The 20925-nt window shown below is 47.7% G+C and overlaps 1 protein-coding gene across 16 annotated transcripts in view; it reads right to left on the bottom strand.

Moving 5' to 3' along the window:
* Positions 1–20925, bottom strand: part of MAGI1 (membrane associated guanylate kinase, WW and PDZ domain containing 1) — a 559916-nt gene that overhangs the window by 221687 nt on the left and 317304 nt on the right. For all 16 annotated transcript variants that reach the window (XM_059663036.1, XM_059663038.1, XM_059663040.1 and 13 more), the window contains exon 2: positions 9929–10045. In XM_059663036.1, coding sequence (XP_059519019.1) covers positions 9929–10045 — 117 coding nt within the window. The remainder of the gene's footprint in view (positions 1–9928; positions 10046–20925) is intronic.

The following is a 20925-nucleotide window of genomic DNA, read 5'->3' as shown; positions in this document are numbered from 1 at the left end:
CAACGAACACTGTATACCTAGATTCATCTAATAGTAACATTTCAACCTATTGGCTTGTCATTTGTTCTCTCATTCTTTCTCCCCACACATAATACATTTTAACCACTTACAATGTTTGGTCGTCATTCGAGAGTAAGATGCATTTGCCATAGCCCATTACCCCTGAAAACATGAGAATATTTCCTAAAATAGGGATACGTAAATGGTTAATTTTAAAGACAATAGGAAACTATGTCATTGAGTAATGTCTACTTCTTTAAATGTCAGGTAATCCTTTGGGGTAGCTCATTTCATTGGGACTTTAGGTAAGCTCATCAGAGGATAACTGGTAAGTATCCTTATTTGGACCTTAGCATAAATGCACATAATCCATTGCAGAAGCTGGAAATTACTTGTAATATTTTATTGAACACATTTGATATAAGATTTCTTTTACAATATATTGGCTGGTGTGGCTCAGTTGGTTGAGCTTCGTCCTGTGCACCGAGGGCTCACCAGTTGGCTTGCTGGTCAGGGCACATGCCCGGGTTAAGGGTTTGGTCCCAGGTCGGGGTGTGTGCAGGAGGCAACCAGTAGATGTTTCTCTCTCACATGGATGTTCCCTTCTCTCTCGCTCTCCCTTCCTCTCTTGCTAAAATCAATAAAAATAAATAAATGAAATAAAATATATTGTACTTTATTTGAATGATTCCTAGGAAGCTCAAACTTGGTAAAACCATCCTATCTAATAATAGACAAACATGGTAATTAACCATAACTTCGCTACCCTTCCCATTGGCTAATCAGGGTAATATGCAAATTAACTGCCAACCAAGATGGCGGCCGGCAGCCAGGCAGCTGAAGCTAACAGGAGGTTCCCCGCCTGCCGCTGCCGGCCTCTGAGCTTACACTCTAAGAAACAATGTTGCAAATATAGAAGTTAAACCCCATGCTTTCAGCCAGCCAGCTGAGCTGGAGTTGCAACAGTGTTTCAATTACAGAACCAAAACAAACCCAGATACCTGCTTTCAGCAGCCGAGGTCTCAAAGCTGGAGCCGAGCCTCAGAGCTAAAGCCGGCTCTCAGTTCCAGTGACAGCCATAGAAGGTAAATAAATCCCAGAATAAAAAAAAAAAGAAAAGAAAAAAAGGAGAGGTTGGGAGCTTCAGTCACCCGCCAGCCTGAAAACGGCCCTCAGCCCCTCACCCAGACTGGCCAGGCACCCCAGTGGGGACCCCCACCCTGAAGGGGGTGTGACCAGTTGAAAACATCCATCATCCCCTCACCCAGGCTGTCCAGGCACCCAAGCGGGACCACCACCCTGATCCAGGACACCCTTCAGGGCAAACCAGCCGGCCCCCACCCGTGCACCAGGCCTCTATCCTATATAGTAAAGGGTAATATGAAAACTGACCCTAACAGCAGAAGGACTGGGAATGACTGGTCACTATGACACACACTGACCACCAGGGGGCAGATGCTCAATGCAGAAGCTGCCCTCTGGTGGTCAGGTGCTCTCACATGGGAGGAGCTCTGCTCAGCCACAAGCCAGGCTGATGGCTGCCAGTACAACGGTGGTGGTGGGAGCCTCTCCTGCCTCCTCAGCAGCGCTAAGGTTGTCCGACTGCAGTTTAGACCTGCTCCCCGCTGGCAAGTGGACATCCCCCGAGGGCTGCCGGGCTGCCAGAGGGATGTCTGATTGCCATCTTAGGCCCAATTCCCTGGGGAGCGGGCCTAAGCCAGCAGGTGGTCATCCCCTGAGGGGTCCCAGACTGCGAGAGGGCACAGGCTGGGCTGAGGGATCCCCCCCCCCCGAGTGCACAAATTTTTGTGCACCGGGTCTCTAGTCTCTTAAATAATAGACAGTAAGGATACTGTGAAAACTTCTATGTTTCTATATAAATTGCTGTGGAAATTGTTTTATAATTGCAACAAATCTGGATGAAAATGTCAGCTAAATTTATAAAGCAATTAAATAAATTAACAAGACTGTGAAATAGATACTTTAGTATCCTACACCCAGCCAAAGATTAATCCATATGTTATTAAGAAAAGATTTTTTAAAAAATTCAATACATTAATTTTAAAAAAAGTTCTCCAAGGTGATTGTGCCCAGAAAAAATATAGCAAGTGCATCGACTCTTGGAGACAGTCAGAACTGGATATGAGTCTGGGTTCCATCATTATTAAACTGTGCATCCTCGAACAAGCCTCTTACCTAAGTTCCCCACACCGACACTGCACACTCATCATGCAGCGATGGCAATGCTATGCCTCGCAGGGTTTAGAGAGGGTTAAAAGAGTCAAAACTTGTAAATAACTTAGCACAGGGCCTGGTCCATATAGTAACCACTCAATTAAGGAGAGATTTATTGTTAAGCGGTAAGGCTGGTGTAACATGTTTTCATAAGAAGATTATAAATTACATCAACTCTAATTAAACTTAAATCTAGACTCCTATGGCTTTCCCTTTTTCTACATTCCTGAGAACCCGGGAAGAAAGAGCACCAGCCAGCCGTGCTTATATGAGTCTATTAAAAGACACACATAAATCAAGGCCAGTGCTAGGAGCTCTTACGTTTGTAGTTTTTCTTTTATTTTTTTCCAATGACTTCATCTACTCAGCAAATATACAATGGCAATTAGGGTAACAACATATAATAAGAAACACAAAGAAAAAGAACATTGGGGAATTAGCTGATGCTGGGACTATGCAGAGAAAGCGCTGTTTCAAGCAGGCCTATTATTGGCTAAATCATCCAATTATTAATCTTCCCTGTGTTCTCGCCTCGCTGCTAGTGTGAGGCTGTTACTCAACAAATGTTAGGAAATCATTTTAACTTAGCGGCCCCCAAAGAATCATATAAATCATTAAAAAAAAAAAAGATAGTCATATAAATAAGGCCCAAAGCCTAATGAGAACCTGAAAAGGAAAAAGGGAGAATGTGGCTTGAGGATTCATGCTGGCAAGGAGGGGAGGAGGCAGGGGAGGGAGAGGCTGACTGGAGAGAGGAGGAAGGAGGCAGGGGAGGGAGAGGCTGACTGGAGAGAGGACTGTGAGGTGTCTGGCTCACTGTTGGGCTCTGGACTTCTCAGAAACAGCAATGCTAATAGGAGAATAGAGGCCCAGGAAGCCTGGGTCACCTGTTCATGTCATCAAAATCCATAAGTGGGAGAGCCTGCCAGCTGCTCCACCTCCCCCCTGCCCCCAGAAAGCCCGTCACACCCGAGCGCCACCCACCCGGAGGAGAGGAAAGGTCCCAGACCTCCTCAGGGGCTCGCTGCTGGGATAGCTCCGCACAGCCCCACTGGGTGGGACGCTGTGGTTACGAGGATGGCCGTTCTGTTTTGGTTTGTCCCAAACACGGGTGTGTGCCTGGCATCTATTGGGTGGGTGTTATCAGAATAACAGAACATTCCCACATCCCTCACAATCTTCAGTGCCCCTCCAAGCAGTCATGTGGATGAACATCTGTTAATAACTATTATCCACATTATATCTAAATAAAAGGTATTTTTGTCTAAGCCATGGTTTTTTAATTGGGCATAAAACTCCTTACCTGGACTATAGCATTACTTTGTGAAACATGAGCCACACCTCAGCTGGTGGAACAGGAAACTGTGAGAATGGTCCAGCAGCAGAGGGCGAACCCCCTCGATGCAGGGCATCCTGTGTTAAAGGTGTTTTCCATGTATGTAACGCTAAGCTAAGCACTGTAAAAAGTATGACAACAAATCAAAAGCATAAGAATTCATCCCTACCCAGGAGGCCGCTTTGTTGGCAAAACATCCCATTAGCCCAGCTGGCGTGTCTCAGTGGTTGAGCATCGGCCTATGAACCAGGAGGTCACAGTTTGTTTCCAGTCAGGGCATGTGCCTGGTTTGTGGGCTTGATCCCCAGTGTAGGGCGTGCAGGAGGCAGCCAATCAACGATTCTCTCTCATCATTGATGTTTGCTCTATCTCTCTCTTCCCATCCTTCCCTCTCTGAAATCAATAAAAATATAAAAAGGAAAACAAAAAAACCCACTCAAAATCCCATTATATAGTTATATAGGGTGTTTTTAGCAGCACCACATTTAAAGCCATCTGTTAAAATATACATATTTTGTAGGATGGAGAACCCTGTACCACAGCATGAACCATTCACTGTGCTCTAATACTTTGCCTCTGAGGACAACCGATAGGAAACCAATGTACAAATAGGTTTTGATGGAGAAGGAAGGAGAGGATAGGTAGGGGGAGTGAAGGAGGGAAGTCAGTGGCTAGGAGGAGTCTCCAGACCACAGGCCAACCAGAGCACATGAGAAAATACAGTGCTGAGGTAAAGGGACGGGGAGAGAAGAGGTGAGAATAGATGGAGAATTCATGAAGATTGGATTGGATAGAAATGAGGCAGGTATTTAAGAGTCTCATGGGCTTGAGCTCAGACCTTTCCTCGTCTGTGCGTCCTCGGCGAGGCCGGAATTAGAGTTGACAGATATGTAAGGATCACGGCAAGAACCTAGTACACAGCAGAGGAGGCCCAAATGGAAGCTATTACTACCGTTACTGGCCACTTCACACAGGCGAGGTTTTGTAAAGGCTAGAGCGACACCCCGTTTCAGACGGTGCTTGTTGGAGGACAAGGGCAGTGACGACAGCAAGGAGTCCCCAGTGACTTCCATGTCATCCGTCCTGGGGATGCTCGTGGGACTGTCTAGCTCAGGAAGTGCCACCTGAGCGTTGACCTCGTGTCAAACGACCCAGGAGAGCAGCGTGTCCCAGGAGAACAGCGCGTCCCAGTGCCCAGTTCTCATCCCGGCCGCTTGCTGACCAGCTGGGCAGTTCATAACCTCAGCTCTAATTGCAGACCGGGCTGGCTGTCGGCCAGTGGAGCTGGCACAGCCATACATAGAGAAACTAATAGATTCAAATAGGTTTGAAAATGGCACGAATAAAGATCAGGATCATTTATGTTTACCATCACATCAAATTTAAATTATCTTGTGGATCGAAGCAATTCCACGCCTTTGTCAACTGCTCCGTCAATGACCTCTGCCTCTTCCCCAGGGGACGGGTCTCAGGATCAGGCAGCGCCCTGACCACCAAGGTGGAAGCTACAGAGCGAAGTGCCCACCCCTGTCCCAGGGGCCTCTGCTTGGAAGGACTGCGAGCTCCGCAGAGGGAGCCCAGGGGAGACAGGAGCGGGCGGTGGTGCAGCCCTCCAGGGAGCCCGTGCTCGGCGATGAGCTGTACCTCCTGTGACAGCAGCCGTGTGGTGAATGACAAGCCCGGTCAGGTATCGCCTTCATCTTCAGATGTCACGTCAGCTGGGACGGGCGGTCGCAACGCAGGAAGGCTGTCAGTGCAGCAGGTCCAGAGGTCCAGGCCGTGGTCAGGAGGAGGGGAATGGCACTCCAGTTCCCCGCTCCCTGGAGCCTGACCTTCCCCTGGGCCTGGCTGGCCAGCCACGTCACCAAGGGAGTCCTCGCAGCCTTCTAGGAACTCACACTCTGAGCTGCCTTTAATTCCAAACCCTTATGGCAAAAGCAGCTCTGCTGTCTCTCCCGAATGCCAAGTAATGAGGGAAAAATAAAACAAGGGACACAAAGAGCATCTTCTCCACTTCTTCATTCTGTTCATTCATTCAACAAATACTTATCCTATGGCCCAGGCGATGTTCTAGGCATGGGCGGGTCACCGAGGCCGACAGTGCCCACCCTCAGCAGAGTTAGATTCTGATAGGACAGGCGGACATGCAGCGGGCAAAATATGTGCTTGGAGAGAGGGTGGTCTGGGAGCAGTGAGGGCAGCGGGCACAATCCTGGAGGCCTTCGTGGTGGAAGTGGCACCTAGACTAAAGCTTAAAACTGGTCACAGGGAAATGTAGGGAACTAGTATCTACCCAGTTATAAAAAGGCAGCAGGCATGTTTGGGGAATGGATGAAGTTCCCGTAACCGAAGCACTGAGGGGAAGGAGGTTGGGAAATTCAACAGAATTTCAGGGGCAGGAGACAAGAATATTATCCAGATGGTTCTGAGGAATGAGAGAAGTGAGCAGCATGGATGTCGTTTACATGCATTTCAAATCCATTATTTAAAGGTGATTTTCCATTGGTATACTAAGAAGAGACCTAACAAAAACTAAGATAAATCTAGATACCCCAAGAGAATCCTGTAATGATTTTTAAAACCTGGCCGAAACCGGTTTGGCTCAGTGGATAGAGCGTCGGCCTGCGGACTGAAGGGTCCCGGGTTCGATTCCGGTCAAGGGCATGTACCTGGGTTGCGGGCATATCCCCAGTGGGAGATGTGCAGGAGGCAGCTGATCGGTGTTTCTCTCTCATCGATGTTTCTAACTCTCTATCTCTCTCCCTTCCTCTCTGTAAAAAATCAATAAAATATATTTTAAAAAAAACCCTGAATAATCATTAAACAATTAAATTTCTGTTGTATGTATTAGTGAGTTACTTGCAATTCATAGAGAAGATACTTCTTTTTACATAGCCCCCACCCCCAAAACATAAATCCCCAAGGTTTTAAACAGCTCACACTATACAGCTCAGCAATGAGAAGCTTCCCTTTGCTCCCATTCTCAACGGTCCCTGCTACACTGCTCTAATCACAGTGTTATTAATTACACCCCACACGGGAGGTAGACAGGCTGTCTTAACCCTGACCAGGCCACTTGCTCGCTGTGTGACTCCAGGCAAGCTAGTCACCTCTCTGAGCCTCTTTCCTGTGACAGACCCCTCTCCCAGGGTGCCACGGGGTCTGGGGAGCCTCTCTGAGCCTCTTTCCTGTGACGGACCCCTCTCCCAGGGTGCCACGGGGTCTGGGGAGACAGTGTCGGAGGTGGGTGTTTCCATTTCCATTTTACTGAAGCGTAAGGAGGTCAGGGAGGTTGCACAAGGCCACACAGCTACACTGTGCCCTCAGGCTTCATACCGGGATGCGATTCACTCTGCATCTAGCTCTCTTTTCTGCCATAATTTCTGTTTGTTTGTTTGGGTTCTGGGGAGAGGGTGATTTTCAATGGCAAATATAATTAAAGTTTAATTGTGATGACCTTGCTCATACTATTGAAATAAAAGTTTTTGAATAAAGTAGGAGTGGAGAATAACAAGCAAAAGTAGTACCGGATGGGCACTTTAAATGGGTGAGTTGTATGGTAGGTGAATCATCCTATATAATAAGCCCTAATATGCAAATCGACTTAACGGTGGAACAACCGGTCACTATGATGCACACTGACCACCGGGGGCAGACACTCAATGCAGGAGCTGCCCCCTGGTGGTCAGTGCACTCCCACAGGGGCAGCGTTGTTCAGCCAGAAGCCGGGCTCACCGCTGGCGAGCTTAGCAGCAGGAGCCTCTCCCGCCTCCATGGCAGCGCTAAGGACACCTCAGGGATCCCAGACTGCGAGAGGGCGCAGCTCGGGCTGAGGGACCCGCCCCCATCCCCCCTATCCCCAGTGCAAGAATGTCGTGCACCAGGCCTCTCGCATCTCAATAAAGCTGTGCAACAGGAGGGCTGCTGTCACCCGCACATCTCTGCCCACGGGTCTGGATAAAAGGGACCCTTGATGGTGAAACCCCTCGTGGTGCGTGCCAGGCTGGGCTGCACTAGGGGAAGAACTCGAGAACAAAGGGCTTTACTTACTAATGTCTCATGCTGCCCGTGGAGCCTCCTAAAATGTACAGGAAAAGAAGGCTAGCCCAATGCGCAAGCACCTGCTCATGAGGTCACCCCTTCTCAAAATACTGAAGTCACTGAAATAGCAGCAGAAGGAAGTTCTGGAAAATGCAGATTACACGAGCTTGTTCCCAGGGCAGCTACCACAGAGCCAGGAGGAGCCGTCCTCCAAGCCCAGGGCCCCAGGGCTTCCTGAGCGGCTGGCAGGACAGGTGGTGGAGAGGTCCTGCTTGACCGGTCACGTGGGTCCGAGAACCAAAATAAACACAGCCGTGGCCGGAGGTGTGCGAGCCTGGAACAGAATCCGCACCACGCGGCCTCTCCCGCTCAAAGGCACACACACCGCCGGACTCGGAAACAGGCCTCCGCTGAATTTCCTTTCCATTTTATGAAGGAAACGTAAAATGAAATGTTACTTGTTTTCTTTTTCAGTAGGAAGACCATTTGCACGTTCCAAATTCCTAATTGACTGGTTTCGCAGGAATGCAACACCAGGCCTGCACACAAGCAAAGATGAAACATGGTTCTCCACTGCGTGTGACGGCTGAGGTCACTTCTGCCCCAGTTCCTACGTGACGGCAGGCTTAAAACCAAGCCATTTAGCTCACAGTCAGGTGCAATAAAATCAGTGGAAAACATAAACGGGAAAGCATGCCAAAAATGTAACCATGGTAACACCACAGATGCATCCAGAAATGGTGTGCTCGTGTGCTTCATTCCCCATGTCTTAAATTGGAATCTAAGCAGGGGGAAGATTACACAGAGAACAATCATGATTCTGCAATTACTAAATTCTGCAAAACTGCACTCAACCTGCTGTGCTAGAACTTCAACGGCAGCCGCGGTCCAGCCACAGGAGCAGCCCTGATGGCTTAAGAGATGCCACTTAGCAGTTACTTGATCTGCCTGACTCTGTTTCCTCATCTGTAAAATGGGTATAAAATCCCAGCCTCAAAAGGTTTTCTAAGGGTAAAATTGAGCAGTATCTCAGAGACAGGGCAATGGTAGGTCAGGAGACCCGAGGCCCTGGTCACCTTTAAACCTTTTTTTATTGGTTTACGTACCTTGGTTTCTTGATTTATAAAAATAGAATGACAATTCGTGCTTAACCCATGTGGTTGCACTAGAAATTATCATTAATCCAATAAGGAATTATTAGGATGTTCTTAGGATTATCGTCTCAATCCCAATGCTGAAAGCCCAAGAGAACTGAGGGCCAGAAATCCCCATGGACACACTGTGACCACACCCTCTCTGTCCAGAGCTCTGCCTCGCAGCAGGAAGAGGCAGGCCACTTTGGGGATGACCCAGGTTCCTTGAAGTCAAGCTCTTTTCCACCTGGAGCCTTGGTTTTAAGAAGTAAAATGGGGGCCGGGGGCGGGGGCTGTTCTAGAAGCTGCTTTCTAAGGATCCCTTAGGGTCCCGGTCTGGACTGACGGTCTGTGTTCTTGCGGAGCGATGGCACGCCTCCGATTAGATTACATGTATTTTTTTTGCAGTCCTATCAGGAAACGTTCATCACTCTCACACATTACCTGTGAACTATTATTTTTTAAAGGAAACCATTTATAGCAAACTAATCACAACAATCAGCAGGTGCCTTGAACTTCAATTTATTTTTCCTTTCTTTCCCCGGTTAAAATACGGTATTTCTAAAAAGGTATTTCAAACTGTGAAGTACGGGGTAACAGAGAGGAGCCAAGAAAACTTCCCAGTAACAAAACCAGAGCCATTCTTTCTTACTTTGAATGAAATCAGATAGTCGCATGTCTTCTAGGACCCCCACCTCAGGACTGGCCACCTGCGGTGCAGTTTGGTAGCGTCTGGGACACTGCAGGACCCCTGGGCTGCCAATCACCCACCTCACAGCCTCCCCCATCAGTGGCCATTCTGACGGCCTCTGGCCTGCCCCACGCCATTGACACAACTACGGTTACCATTTATAGAGGCTCACGCCCTGCCATTCTACAGGAATTGGTGTACCGCATCCCACTGACTCCCCAGAGCAGGTCTCTGAAGGTATTAGTGTGAGTGACATGTCCTTCTCGCTGATGTGAAGACGGAACTTACAGCGATAAATCATTTGCCCAGGATTGGAAGCTAGCAAGTGGCAGAGCCAATGCGTGAAAACCTGGAAACCACCCCGTGCCGTGCTCGGCGTCCCACTGTTCAGTGTGGTTCCCAGGACGTAGGAGCCACTGAGCCGGCCCCTCTCCCTCTGCCTCCACTTCCCACACAGCCGCCCATGGCGCGATGCCCGCACCGGCTACTCACAAGGCACAGCGTGGCGGTACAGGTTGTCCCTGATGGTCTGCTGCAGCTCGTGGTCAAGGGAGCCCTTCTGGAAGCGCTGGCTGAGAAAGTGCCGCAGGTCCTTGCTCAGCTTTCCTCCTGCAGGAAACGTGTAAAACACAGAGCACATCAACCACCGGCCTGGGAGCGGAGCCGCGGGCTGTGCGGGCACCGCAGGAGGCCCTTCCCGCCCCCCTCAGACACCCCCGGGCTCGCTTCAGGTTTCCTCCCCAGGGGAGAAGGCAAGCAAGGATGCAACAATGATAAAGCAGCTTGATTTGGGGCCCCATTTCACATCCTACTAGAAGGCTAATAACAAAGAATTTAAACGAGGCCATCACAGTAAAAACATGTGCCATAGACATCTGCAGACACTACATGAGAGAGCGATGCTGAAGCCTTCAGGAGCACAGTCTCGCCAGAACTGACAAATTACACAATGTTCTTGAACCAGGGATCCAACTGGTGGAAATGTGCCCTGTGGACATACCTGCAAAAGTCTGCTGAAATCTCTACTGGTATCTATTGCACAGCTTTTGTAATGCAAAATAAAAAAAAAAACAAAAACAAAAACCTAGAAACAACCACCAGGGATCAACTAAGTAAAGCACAGTTCATCCGAACAGTGGCCCCCGTGCGAAAGCTGGGTCTGCGTGTGCTGATGCTGTGCGGTATGTGGAGCAGAGCTCGCTGTCTGATCCCTCCTGGGGAAAAGAAAAGGGAGAAAAGGAGACACCATGTATGAAAGGAGGGAATCATGGGACGTTCTTTTCAATCAGTTTCCTTCAGGAAGGTGTTCTTAAACGTGGGAACTAAAGGAGATACCGCTCTTTATATCGACAGGTGGAAATATAGAGATCTCACTCCCCTGTGTTGATTTACAAACACTAGATACATATTTCTTTTTTATCATTGTTGTTGTTTAAGCAATAGTCAACTGGGAGGAGCTATGTGTTTACTTCTTTGTAATGCTCTACACATAACAGAACAAAAACAAAGCTAAAAAAATATATATCCTTACAAATATGTGCCACAGAAAAACAAGGTAACAAATTTTTAAAATAATAAACAAGTTATAGTCCACAGGATCCACAGAAGGCCTGCATATCAGCCTAGCGAACGTTCATTTTTAATGGAGAAAGACGCGTCAGTGACAGCTGAAAATAACAAGGCTCAGATTGCCCTTCCATTTTTAGACAAGATAAAGATTAGGTAAGAGCATTTCTAGTCTTAGAGAAACAATGCAGCAATTCAGCACCCGTGTGAGCCACAATAGTCACGTCTCCAGATGATAACTTCCCCGTGGTCAGGAAGAGTGGGCCATGAGGATGACAGGAGTAGTCAGGGTGACGAAATGTCCTGCCAGGGCAGGCAACTACTGATCTATATCCCAATGTCACGTTCAGAACAAGATTCCCTGCTACAGTTTATCATTTTAGAATATACTAGCCACCAAGCTGAACTATTTTATTTGAGTTGTATTATACCTACAGTTTCAAGTGGCCAAAAAGAAAATACACAAATTCAAGTCAATCTTAGGTCATTCAATAAACATACAATTACTCATCAAGTATTGACTGAGTGAAGAAGACAAATCCCCACCCACTCACCCCTAAATGGGCACAGGGTTTGATCGGACAAAAGGATATATATGACTGGCCATTAAGTGCATGAAAAGGTATTCAATAGCATTAATTATCAGAGAAAGGCAAATTAAAACCACAATAAGGACCTACTACCTACCCACTAGAATGGCAAAAATTAAAGGCTGACCATCTCAAGTGTTAGCACGATTGTGTATAAAATGGCTCATTCTCTTGGGAAAACAATTTAGCAGTGTATTATAAAGGTAAGCCTTCACTAACCAAATAGTCCAACATTTCCACTCTTACTTCTGCAAGCAAAATGAAAGCAAGTCCTCCCATACACACACACTTGTAGATAAATCTTCATAGCAACTTCACTCACTATATAATAGGCCCAAGTTACAAACAACCCAAATGCCCATCAGCAGGAGAATGGATAAGCAAACTGCATTATATTCAAACAATGGGATGCTACCCCACAATTAGAAGGAGCACATACATAGTATTGATAACTCTCAAACACATAATGCTCAGCAAAAGAGGCTAGACACAGAGAGAGCATACTGCACAGTTCTCTCTTTACAAAAAGTTTTAGCAAAGGCTAACCAAATTTACAGCATAGTGCAGAAGGCAGTTAGGTGGTTACCCGAGAGCAGACAAAGGCTGATGCAGATGGGCTCAGGGATTTACAGTCTGTGGAAAGCAGCAATGCCCATTTCTTGGCTTTGTGATTGTATCATAGCTATGTAGGAGCTACCATTGGGGGAAACTGGGTGAAGGGTACAGGAAACTTCTGCACTATTTTTACAACTTCCTGGGCATCTGCAATGATTCCAAAATAAAATGTTTAAAAAAGGGGAAGCACAGGGAAACTTTCTGGGGGAGCTGTCTGTAAAATATATCTCGGTTATGATAGTGACATCCCAGGTTTATACATTTGTCAAAACTTACAGAGCTATATCTGTAAACAAGTGTAATGTATAGTATGCAAATTATACTGTAATACAGTGTATTTCAAACATTTAAAATAAACATAATTATTGAATGACTATGTGGTCGGCACTATTCAAAATGCTTAGTTCTCAAAATCTCATTAGAAAACTGAACTAAAAGAAAAATAGAATAAATCTTGGTAGTTAAGACAGACAGGCCAGGGTTTAATTCTGGCTCCACCGGGTCTTAGCTGGTGAGCCCAAGGGCTCTGTGTAACAACTACTGACCCTCACTGTTCTCATATGCGAACACAGAGCACGGCCAGCACACAGCTCCCACACCAGATGCTGGGAGGATTCATGAGACAAAGACAGAGCGTGGCAACGAGGAAGCACGCGATGAGCTGGAAATGACCATCATGAGAATACAGAGTGGACAGGGTTGAGGCAAGAATGAAAGAATCGGGCTCAGTCCAAAGGTGAACTGTTACCTTTTTTTTTCTTTTTTAATGCAGCTAAACTTAAAACCCATCCCCATTGGCTTAGAAACAGTGAGAAACGAAATACAGGCCTAGGTAAACTGGATCACAGGGTATTTCTAGAGTTTGTGGAAGAGACTGAAATTCTCCTCGGTCTCCAATGGCCTGGACATGTGCACACTGGTTAACACACATTCATCGCATGATGGGTTCCAGGCTCTGCGCGGGAGTTAAGTTCAGGGAATGAAACCAGAGGGTAAATCACTGATATTTGATGGTCACCCCTGCCAACTCTACCTCTGGGCATAAAGCACTTTGGAATTTCACCAGAAGGATAACCATGTTCACCAGCAAAATCTCTTACCTGGAATCTATGGTTTACCTTCCCCTAGGAGACCAGAGTCCTAGAGATTAAAAAAAATACTGACAGTTATCATTTGAGCCATGAGCACCAGAGAGTCCATGGGACCCAAAAGGAAGCACAATTCCAAAGAAGATGTGGGGTACAGGATCTCCTTATCCCTTGTATAGTGTAGGTTCCTATCAGTCCCCATTGAGATAAACTATTAGGACATAGAGACACTCTCTGTTTACATGGGAGCTTTACATTAAAACTAGCCAACCCAGTTTGCAGTCATCAAACTCAAACTCCTCTCTACTGTGAACGTGCAAAAGGGCAGGGCTAACTGTGCTGCCCATTAACATTTACTCTGCGTTCCATGACATTTGTAAGCGAAAAGCCTCAACCTTCACATTACATTAAGAATACTGTACTTTGGGCATCCAATCTCAAATTAATTGCCAATTATTTAGGGGACATGTCTATAAATCTTCTCCTACTTGCCAAGGGCAGTGAGCCAATGAAATAATATATTGAAAGACAGAGTTTGTCATAGCATCTGCACTTTCTTTGAAATTCAAGATTTGTTTTAAAAGGGAAAAGAAAACATAGGTCAGAAACATGTGGAACATTTTCCAGGAAAAGGATTCAGATGATTTAAGATGATTTTATAATACATATGGGAAAAAGGGAGCTTAGACAGCCCTACATTTGCCATTCCCTTTATAGTAGTATTTTCACTAGAGGCCCGGTGCACAAAAATGTGTGCACTTGGGGGGGCCCCTCCGCCAGGCCTGGGCCCTCTCGCATTCCAGGATCCCTTGGGGGATGTCCACCTGCTGGCTTAGGCCCACTCCCCAGGGGATCAGGCCTAAGCTGGTAGTCAGACATCCCTCTGGCAGCCCGGGAGCCCTCAACAGATGTCCATCTGCCAGCTTGGGCCCTCTCTCAAAGGGATCAGGCCTAAGTCGCAGTCGGATATCCTTAGCACTGCCAAGGAGGCAGGAGGCTCCCGCCATCACCGCTGCGCTCACAGCCATTAGCTCAGCTTATGGCTGAGTGGAGCAACCCCTGTGGGAGCGCACTGGCCACCAGGGGCAGCTCCTACGTTGAGAGTCTGCCCCCTGGTGGTCAGTACACATCATAGCAACCAGTTGTTATTGGTCATTTCACAGTTAGGGTCAATTTACATATTACTCTTTTATTATATAGGATATTTTATCTACATATCTGGAATTCAATCTTTTACATTTAAAACAATATATTGCTGCTTTTTAAATTCACATTAGTTTACAGAAATTTAACCATATTGATTGATGTAATTTGTTATTTTTAAATGTTGTATAATATTTCATTTAAAAAGAGCCTACAGCCACATGCTCTGTGGGCTCTTAGGTCCCACCAGGACAGCCCAGAGTTCCCGAGCAGGGACTGGCAGGCTTTAGGAAGGGGACAGGGCTGGCCTCCGACAGACAACTGTTAAGATGGAACTGAAGGAAGATGAGAGGCTAGTTGGCTCTGCAAAATGTGGGGAAACCACTTTTTATTTATTTTATTTTATTTTTTTTTTAAATATATTTTATTGATTTTTTACAGAGAGGAAGGGAGAGAGATAGAGAGTTAGAAACATTGATGAGAGAGAAATATCAATCAGCTGCCTCCTGCACATCTCCTACTGGGGATGTGCCCACAACTCAGGTACATGCCCTTGACCGGAATGGAACCTGGGACCTTTCAGTCCGCAGGCTGAAGCTCTATCCACTGAGCCAAACTGGTTTCAGCGGAAAGCGCTTTTTAGGCAGAGGGAACAGCATGTGCAAATGGTGGGGAAGTAGAAAAGAAGTCACGTGTTAGAGAAACGGCACAAAGCTCAGACGAGCGGTGGCACCGAGGTGGAAGCCAGAGAATTCTGTGCCTTCCGGGCCCGATAAAGTGTGTGTTCTAGTCTAAGCTCGGGAGGAATCCACTGCAGGGATTTCAGTCAGAAGGCGGGAAGGCTCGGTCTAAATCCCGAGATGACCTCCGCAGCTTGCAGTGGGCCAGACAGAGAGACAGGGGATGCGATGACAGTGGAGACCTGAAGAGGCGTGGACAGGAAAGGCCCTGTGGGAAGAGGGGCAGAGGGCAGAGGGATGTCACGTAATGCTGGAACTGATAGGGTTTGCTGATGTGATGGAGGAAGACAGCAAAGGCAAGGGAGGAGGCTAAATTCGTCCAATGTCTGGGCGTACCTGGTGCTGAACAGGTTTGGGCGGAACACAGAGTTCCCATTCCATTTGAGATATGCAGGTGCATGTCGTATATGTGGATTTATGCCCAAATCTAACACGTAATCCGTGACATGTCCAGTACATGACTAGTGCTCAAAAATACACTTCATTAGCTACATAGTATTTTATCACCTCATTCCATCACAATCCATTTAACGATTACTAATTACTAAGCATATCCAATGCCTTCACTGTGATTATGCTCCTTGTATAAAAGCTGTCTGTATTTCTGATTGTTTTCTCATGATTCCTGAAATGAAAATATTGGAACCGAAAGCATAAAAATGTTTAAGGCTTTTGATACAAATTCTCTCCAAAAAGATTTTTATCAGCTTCCCTTCATCCAGCTTGATTCTGAATGGCTCCAAAGTAGCAGCGTGGATTCATCATAATAGCAGCAATTTCATGTTAGCATTTAGCTCTCTTGCCTTTAAAAATACTACAGACAATGCCGTAATGAAAAATCTTGAATATGAAGTTTAGCTGAAATTTTCTAAAAGATGAATTACTAGAGTAATAAGTCTGAACATTATTTTAAAAACTCTTGCTACGTAGTGACACCCTGCTTGCCAGAGAGGTTATGCCAGTTCCTACGACAGTCTAAAAGAAGTACAGGATCACTAATCTGACAATTACAGTGTCAAAATAAGAATGATTTCCCCCTTTTAATTATGTGGTTTTTGAAATTCCCCACCCATGCTTCAAACAGATGCCAACACTGTATTAGTAAGGCACAAGGTACACTGTGTTCCTTTCCATTTTGAGAAACTGCTGTTTCCAATAAAGAAAATTAATTTGGAGAATGGCCTGTTGAGAAGTAATGAATGAAATTCCATGATCATATATATTTAAGTAGAAAAATAAAGACAAATAAAGGAAAAAGCCCTTGCTGCTAAAAACACACCAATTGGACACCCGTGTGCCAGTTCCCTGTGGAATTCCTTCCGAGCCCCCTCCTCCCAAATGCCAGGGAAGCACTGTCTAGATCAGCAGTCAGCAGCATTCCTCTCTAAAGGGCCAGATGCACAGTGTCCAGCTTTGGGAGCACATCTGGACACTGTTCAACTACTCAGCTCTGCCTTTGCAGGACGAAAGCAGCCGAGGATTATCTGTAAACAAGGTTGTTTCCCAATAAAACTTTATTTACAAAAACAGGCATATGTGGCCCACAGGCCACAGTTCGCTAATGCCGTAATGAAAAATCAGATGTTGGCCCTGCATTTCCAGGGGAGCAATTCTCTGTAAGTGATTCTCGAGGTGGAGGTGGAGGGCGCTCATTGTTTCCAAGGTTGGCCTAAGCAGCGTTACCCAGAAACCTGTTAAGTGCAAATTGGGGGGCTCCATCCCACACTTCCTGAGTCAGGGTCTCTGAGGGTCAGGTTCAGCAATCTGTGTTTTAACCAGCCTTCCAGGTGCTGCGAATCGATGCTGAAGTTTGGGAGCCAGTGGTCTAAGCCACAGCGAGGCTCTGAGGACAAGCCTCTTTCCCAATTCCTCACAATGGTCTCCATCTCTGGCAAACCCCAGCTGCCCTCCACCACTGGGCTCAGAATAACCCCTTATAACAGCAGGTCCCGTGGACACGACTCCAGGCAGGCGGCACCTGTCACACACGCGGAGATTAAATCCAGGCCCCTCCTGGTACAGAGACAGGTAGCCTTTCAGTCATGTTTCCACAGAACTCAAGATGAGAAAGAAAAGTGTGTGGCGAGTCTGTGATGTAGAACAGAGGCTGCAGAGCAGGTGTGTGTGCTGATGAAGCTCTGGAAACTGCTATTGACCTTGAACCCCCCACACGAACAAGCTCAAAACATTTTGCTAGCACTTCAGGACACCCGCTTTATCATTATTTCCTGGCTGCCTTCTCTGTTCCCTTTCTCCTGGAGGATCTTTCTATAACAACCTGCATCCCACAGGGAGAAGAAACTGGAATTAAGCACAGAAAGAAAGGCAAGGTTTACATTCCATCCCCTCAATTTTTTTCATTATTTCCAGCCCTTTGTGCTCCTTATATTTATTCCAGTCAAAGTAGGGTAGTAGAATAATACCGGTTCAAAGTAAATAAATACAAGATGTAAACAGAGAAAGCAGACAGTAACACAGCTACAGTGAGTTCATGCCCGCCCGGACCCACAGGCGGCTGCGTAGCCTCGCCCAGGGCTGTCGGGTGCCTCTACACTTAGACCTGGAGTGGAATCTGAAGACATGTGTGTGAGCGGGTATGTGTGTCTGCATGTGCACGTCTGCTTGCCCTTCAAGAAAACACTAAATGTTTAAGAAGACATTCCGTGGGGATCTAGAAACACTCCAACTGGCGGTGTGCTGGGCTCCAGAGACGACAGAGCAGACTCTGTGCTAGGTCCTGACCCACAACCCTCACTCCAACCGGGAGCTTGGCTCTCTCCAGGCCCCTTTTACGGAAGAAGAAACTGCAGCTGGCAGGTGGCCCAATCACGCAGGTGACCTGTCAGCATGGAAGTGTGTATAAACACAGAGAGATGGGGTGGGCGTGTCCAGATGTAAACAGCTGGTCAGCCTTGGCGAGGGGTGCCCATGATGCTGTTCTTTCAACAGCGATGTGGGTTTGAACATTTTTAAAATAAAAAAGTAAAACAAAATAGGGCTACATACACCATGCCACTGGAACACATCCACGGGGATCTCAATATAAACAGCAAAGACTGACTTCCCATCTAAACTGTCACACTGCAAAACTGTCCCAGCAGCCTTCCGATGCCCAGAAGTTGCAGACACCAAGACGGTGACATCTAACCGGCACTGGCCTCCGGAGAATGCCCAGCCGGATGCCACATAAGCAAGGCTCCCCCCCAGGACCAGCGCCTGGACTGCCGGGCCTGCGGATGGAGCTGACAAATACCACGTTTTAAACGTGTTTTGCACATGCAGGCTGAGCCCGCTGACCTACCAGAGCCCGGCACAACCAGTCATTGAGGCAGCTGTTGCCCTGCTGCCCAGCCTCACCCTAACCTGTTCTCGGACAGGAGTGGGTAATCTGGGGCACAACCTGTCCTGTGCGGCCTGCCACTCACACAGCCGCGGCTGGGACCAGGTTCCGGCACGCGGACCCACGGGGGATCTCACACAAACAGGGTTACAGCAGCGAAGGCCCCTCAAACTCCTGCTGCATCAGGACAAGAGGGGCCAGCACTGTCCACGCCACGTGCGGGCCTGAAAAAGGAGCGCCACTTCCCCTCGGCAGAGCGTCTTGGAACCTACTCTTGGCACAGCGCCCTCTTTAAACATCTTTCAGAGATGGAACCGAGAGAGAACCCGTGACCCCAGACAGGCAAGGATGGAAGGGAAAACCTCCCCGGCAGCAGGAGGGCCCCAGAGCAGAGGCCCGCAGGGTTCCGAGGGCGGCGGTGAGCACTGCAGGCTGTGCAGGCTGGGATCCAGGGGCCACGCACTCAGCTCCACCTCTTTAGCGGGGCATGGGTCCTACACAACGTGTACAAGACTGCACGGCTGTGTTCTAATGGCATGGCATCACCAACACAGGCAGCGACAGAGCTGGCCCACAAGCTGTACTTGCCACCCCCTGCTCTGGAGGATTGTGTCGCTCTCAAAAACAGGAAACGGTTCCCCAATATTGCCAGGGTGCGTACGTGTGTGTGTGTGCATGAGGTGCATGTGTGAGTGCATGTGTGCGTGTGTGTGCTTGTGTGCATGTGTGTGCGTGTGCGTGCGTGTGTTTGTGTGCATGTGTGTGTGCAGGAAGCGCTGGGTGTGGAAGCCATTCCCTGAGAACAGGGTGGGGGAGTGAGCCGTGGGTCTCCCTGATGAGACCCGCAGGAATACCACACAGATAACAGCACTCCACCCCGTGCTGGAAAGTAGGGTAAGTTTCCATGTAGAAAGGCCTGGAGAGCCTTCAGAGGAAGTTGGCAGTGACTCCCGGGGTAAAGTCTACTGGTGTCACCTCCAGTTCACAGAGGTGCAGAGTAGGAGCGCTCCCCTCCATTATAAATGCACGTTTCCCTGTGATGACTGCAAACTGGACGCTTTATCATAAATCATGTTTTTGAACATCATCTCATTGAAACCTTACGGAAGCAAGTGCGCATGGTGGCCTTCCAGCCTTTAACCAGATGGGGAAAGTGAGGCTCCCGGTGCTCAGAATCCCGGTGAGGACCCACAGTGGGACGCGGAGGCCTGCGCTGGGTTGGGGGTAGAAAAGGGACATTAGTGACGAAAATGGGTGAAATCCGAGTTAAAAGAAACGTACTTTTCACAACTGCACCGTAGTCATGCGCTGTGTCAGGATGAGGAAAGATCGGGCTAAGGAGGTTCAGCAAGTCTGTGCCAGTTCTGAAACTTTGCTGCCTCTTCCATGTTCTAAAGTAGAATTCACTTATTTAAAGATGTAGATAGTGCACCGCATGCGTGGGTGTGCCTGGGTGCGGGTTCTTGGGCTTTTCAGTGTGTTGCAAGCCCACGAAGGTAAGAATTCTTACAGAGATTCGTCTCTCTGGACTGACCACAGCTCTTGTTTTTAAAGAGTGTGGTACACAGTATACCTGGTTGAAAAATATTTGGGGGAGAGAATTCTCACCTCACAGACTGATCATCCAGTAATTCTAATCTTCATCATCCCATCATCTTGTTGTCATTTCCATGCTCTATTTTCCTTCCATCTCCCTGAATTCTTTCAGCTGCTATTCAGAAGTGATTCTAAGTAAAGGGGCCATAGAAGCCACTCAGTAATTAGGACACGCAGGGCCAGGCGCCCACCTTGACAGGAGTGATGTACGCGAGGCCGCGTTATCAGGGCGCACGAGGCCCCCCCCTCCCCATGGCTGTCAGGTTGCTCATCAACATTGCTCTTATCGGTGTCTTTTTTTTATTTCTGAATAGAGAAGAGATAGTGAGCCAAAGTGCTACAGCTTTTTAAATCCTACATGCAAGAAAAGAAAACCAACGCAACCATTTTCTGCCTTGCCATTTCACACATCCGGACAACAGGAGGGAGAGCACAGAATATAGTGAACTGAGCCACAGAGTGGGAGAGACCCCAGTGGAATCGGAGGACAACTCAGCCTGCCAGCCGAACCCAGCCCCTCGCACCCTGAGTGCAGGCTTCAGTACAAACTGGAGCCCTCACCGGCTCCCGAGTGTCCCCTGCAGGTCAGCTCCTGTGTCGCTTCGGGGGTGGCCCTCTGGACATCTGCATCCTTGTAGCTGGGAGCCCCCAAAGAAATACCTGAAGGGCTCCCCCATCATTGTGACAACCCAGGGGCAGTCCCACCCTGCTAGACGGGCAAATGAATAGCAGTCAGGGGCAGTCATTGCTTAACTGTTGATTTTTTTTTTAATTTTCATTTAGATCCAAGAGCTTATTAGAGAAGAATATT

The sequence above is a fragment of the Myotis daubentonii genome, chromosome 14 (genome assembly GCF_963259705.1).
Source record: "Myotis daubentonii chromosome 14, mMyoDau2.1, whole genome shotgun sequence".
Lineage (NCBI taxonomy): Eukaryota > Metazoa > Chordata > Mammalia > Chiroptera > Vespertilionidae > Myotis > Myotis daubentonii.
This window is presented reverse-complemented; position numbering and strand designations above follow the sequence as displayed.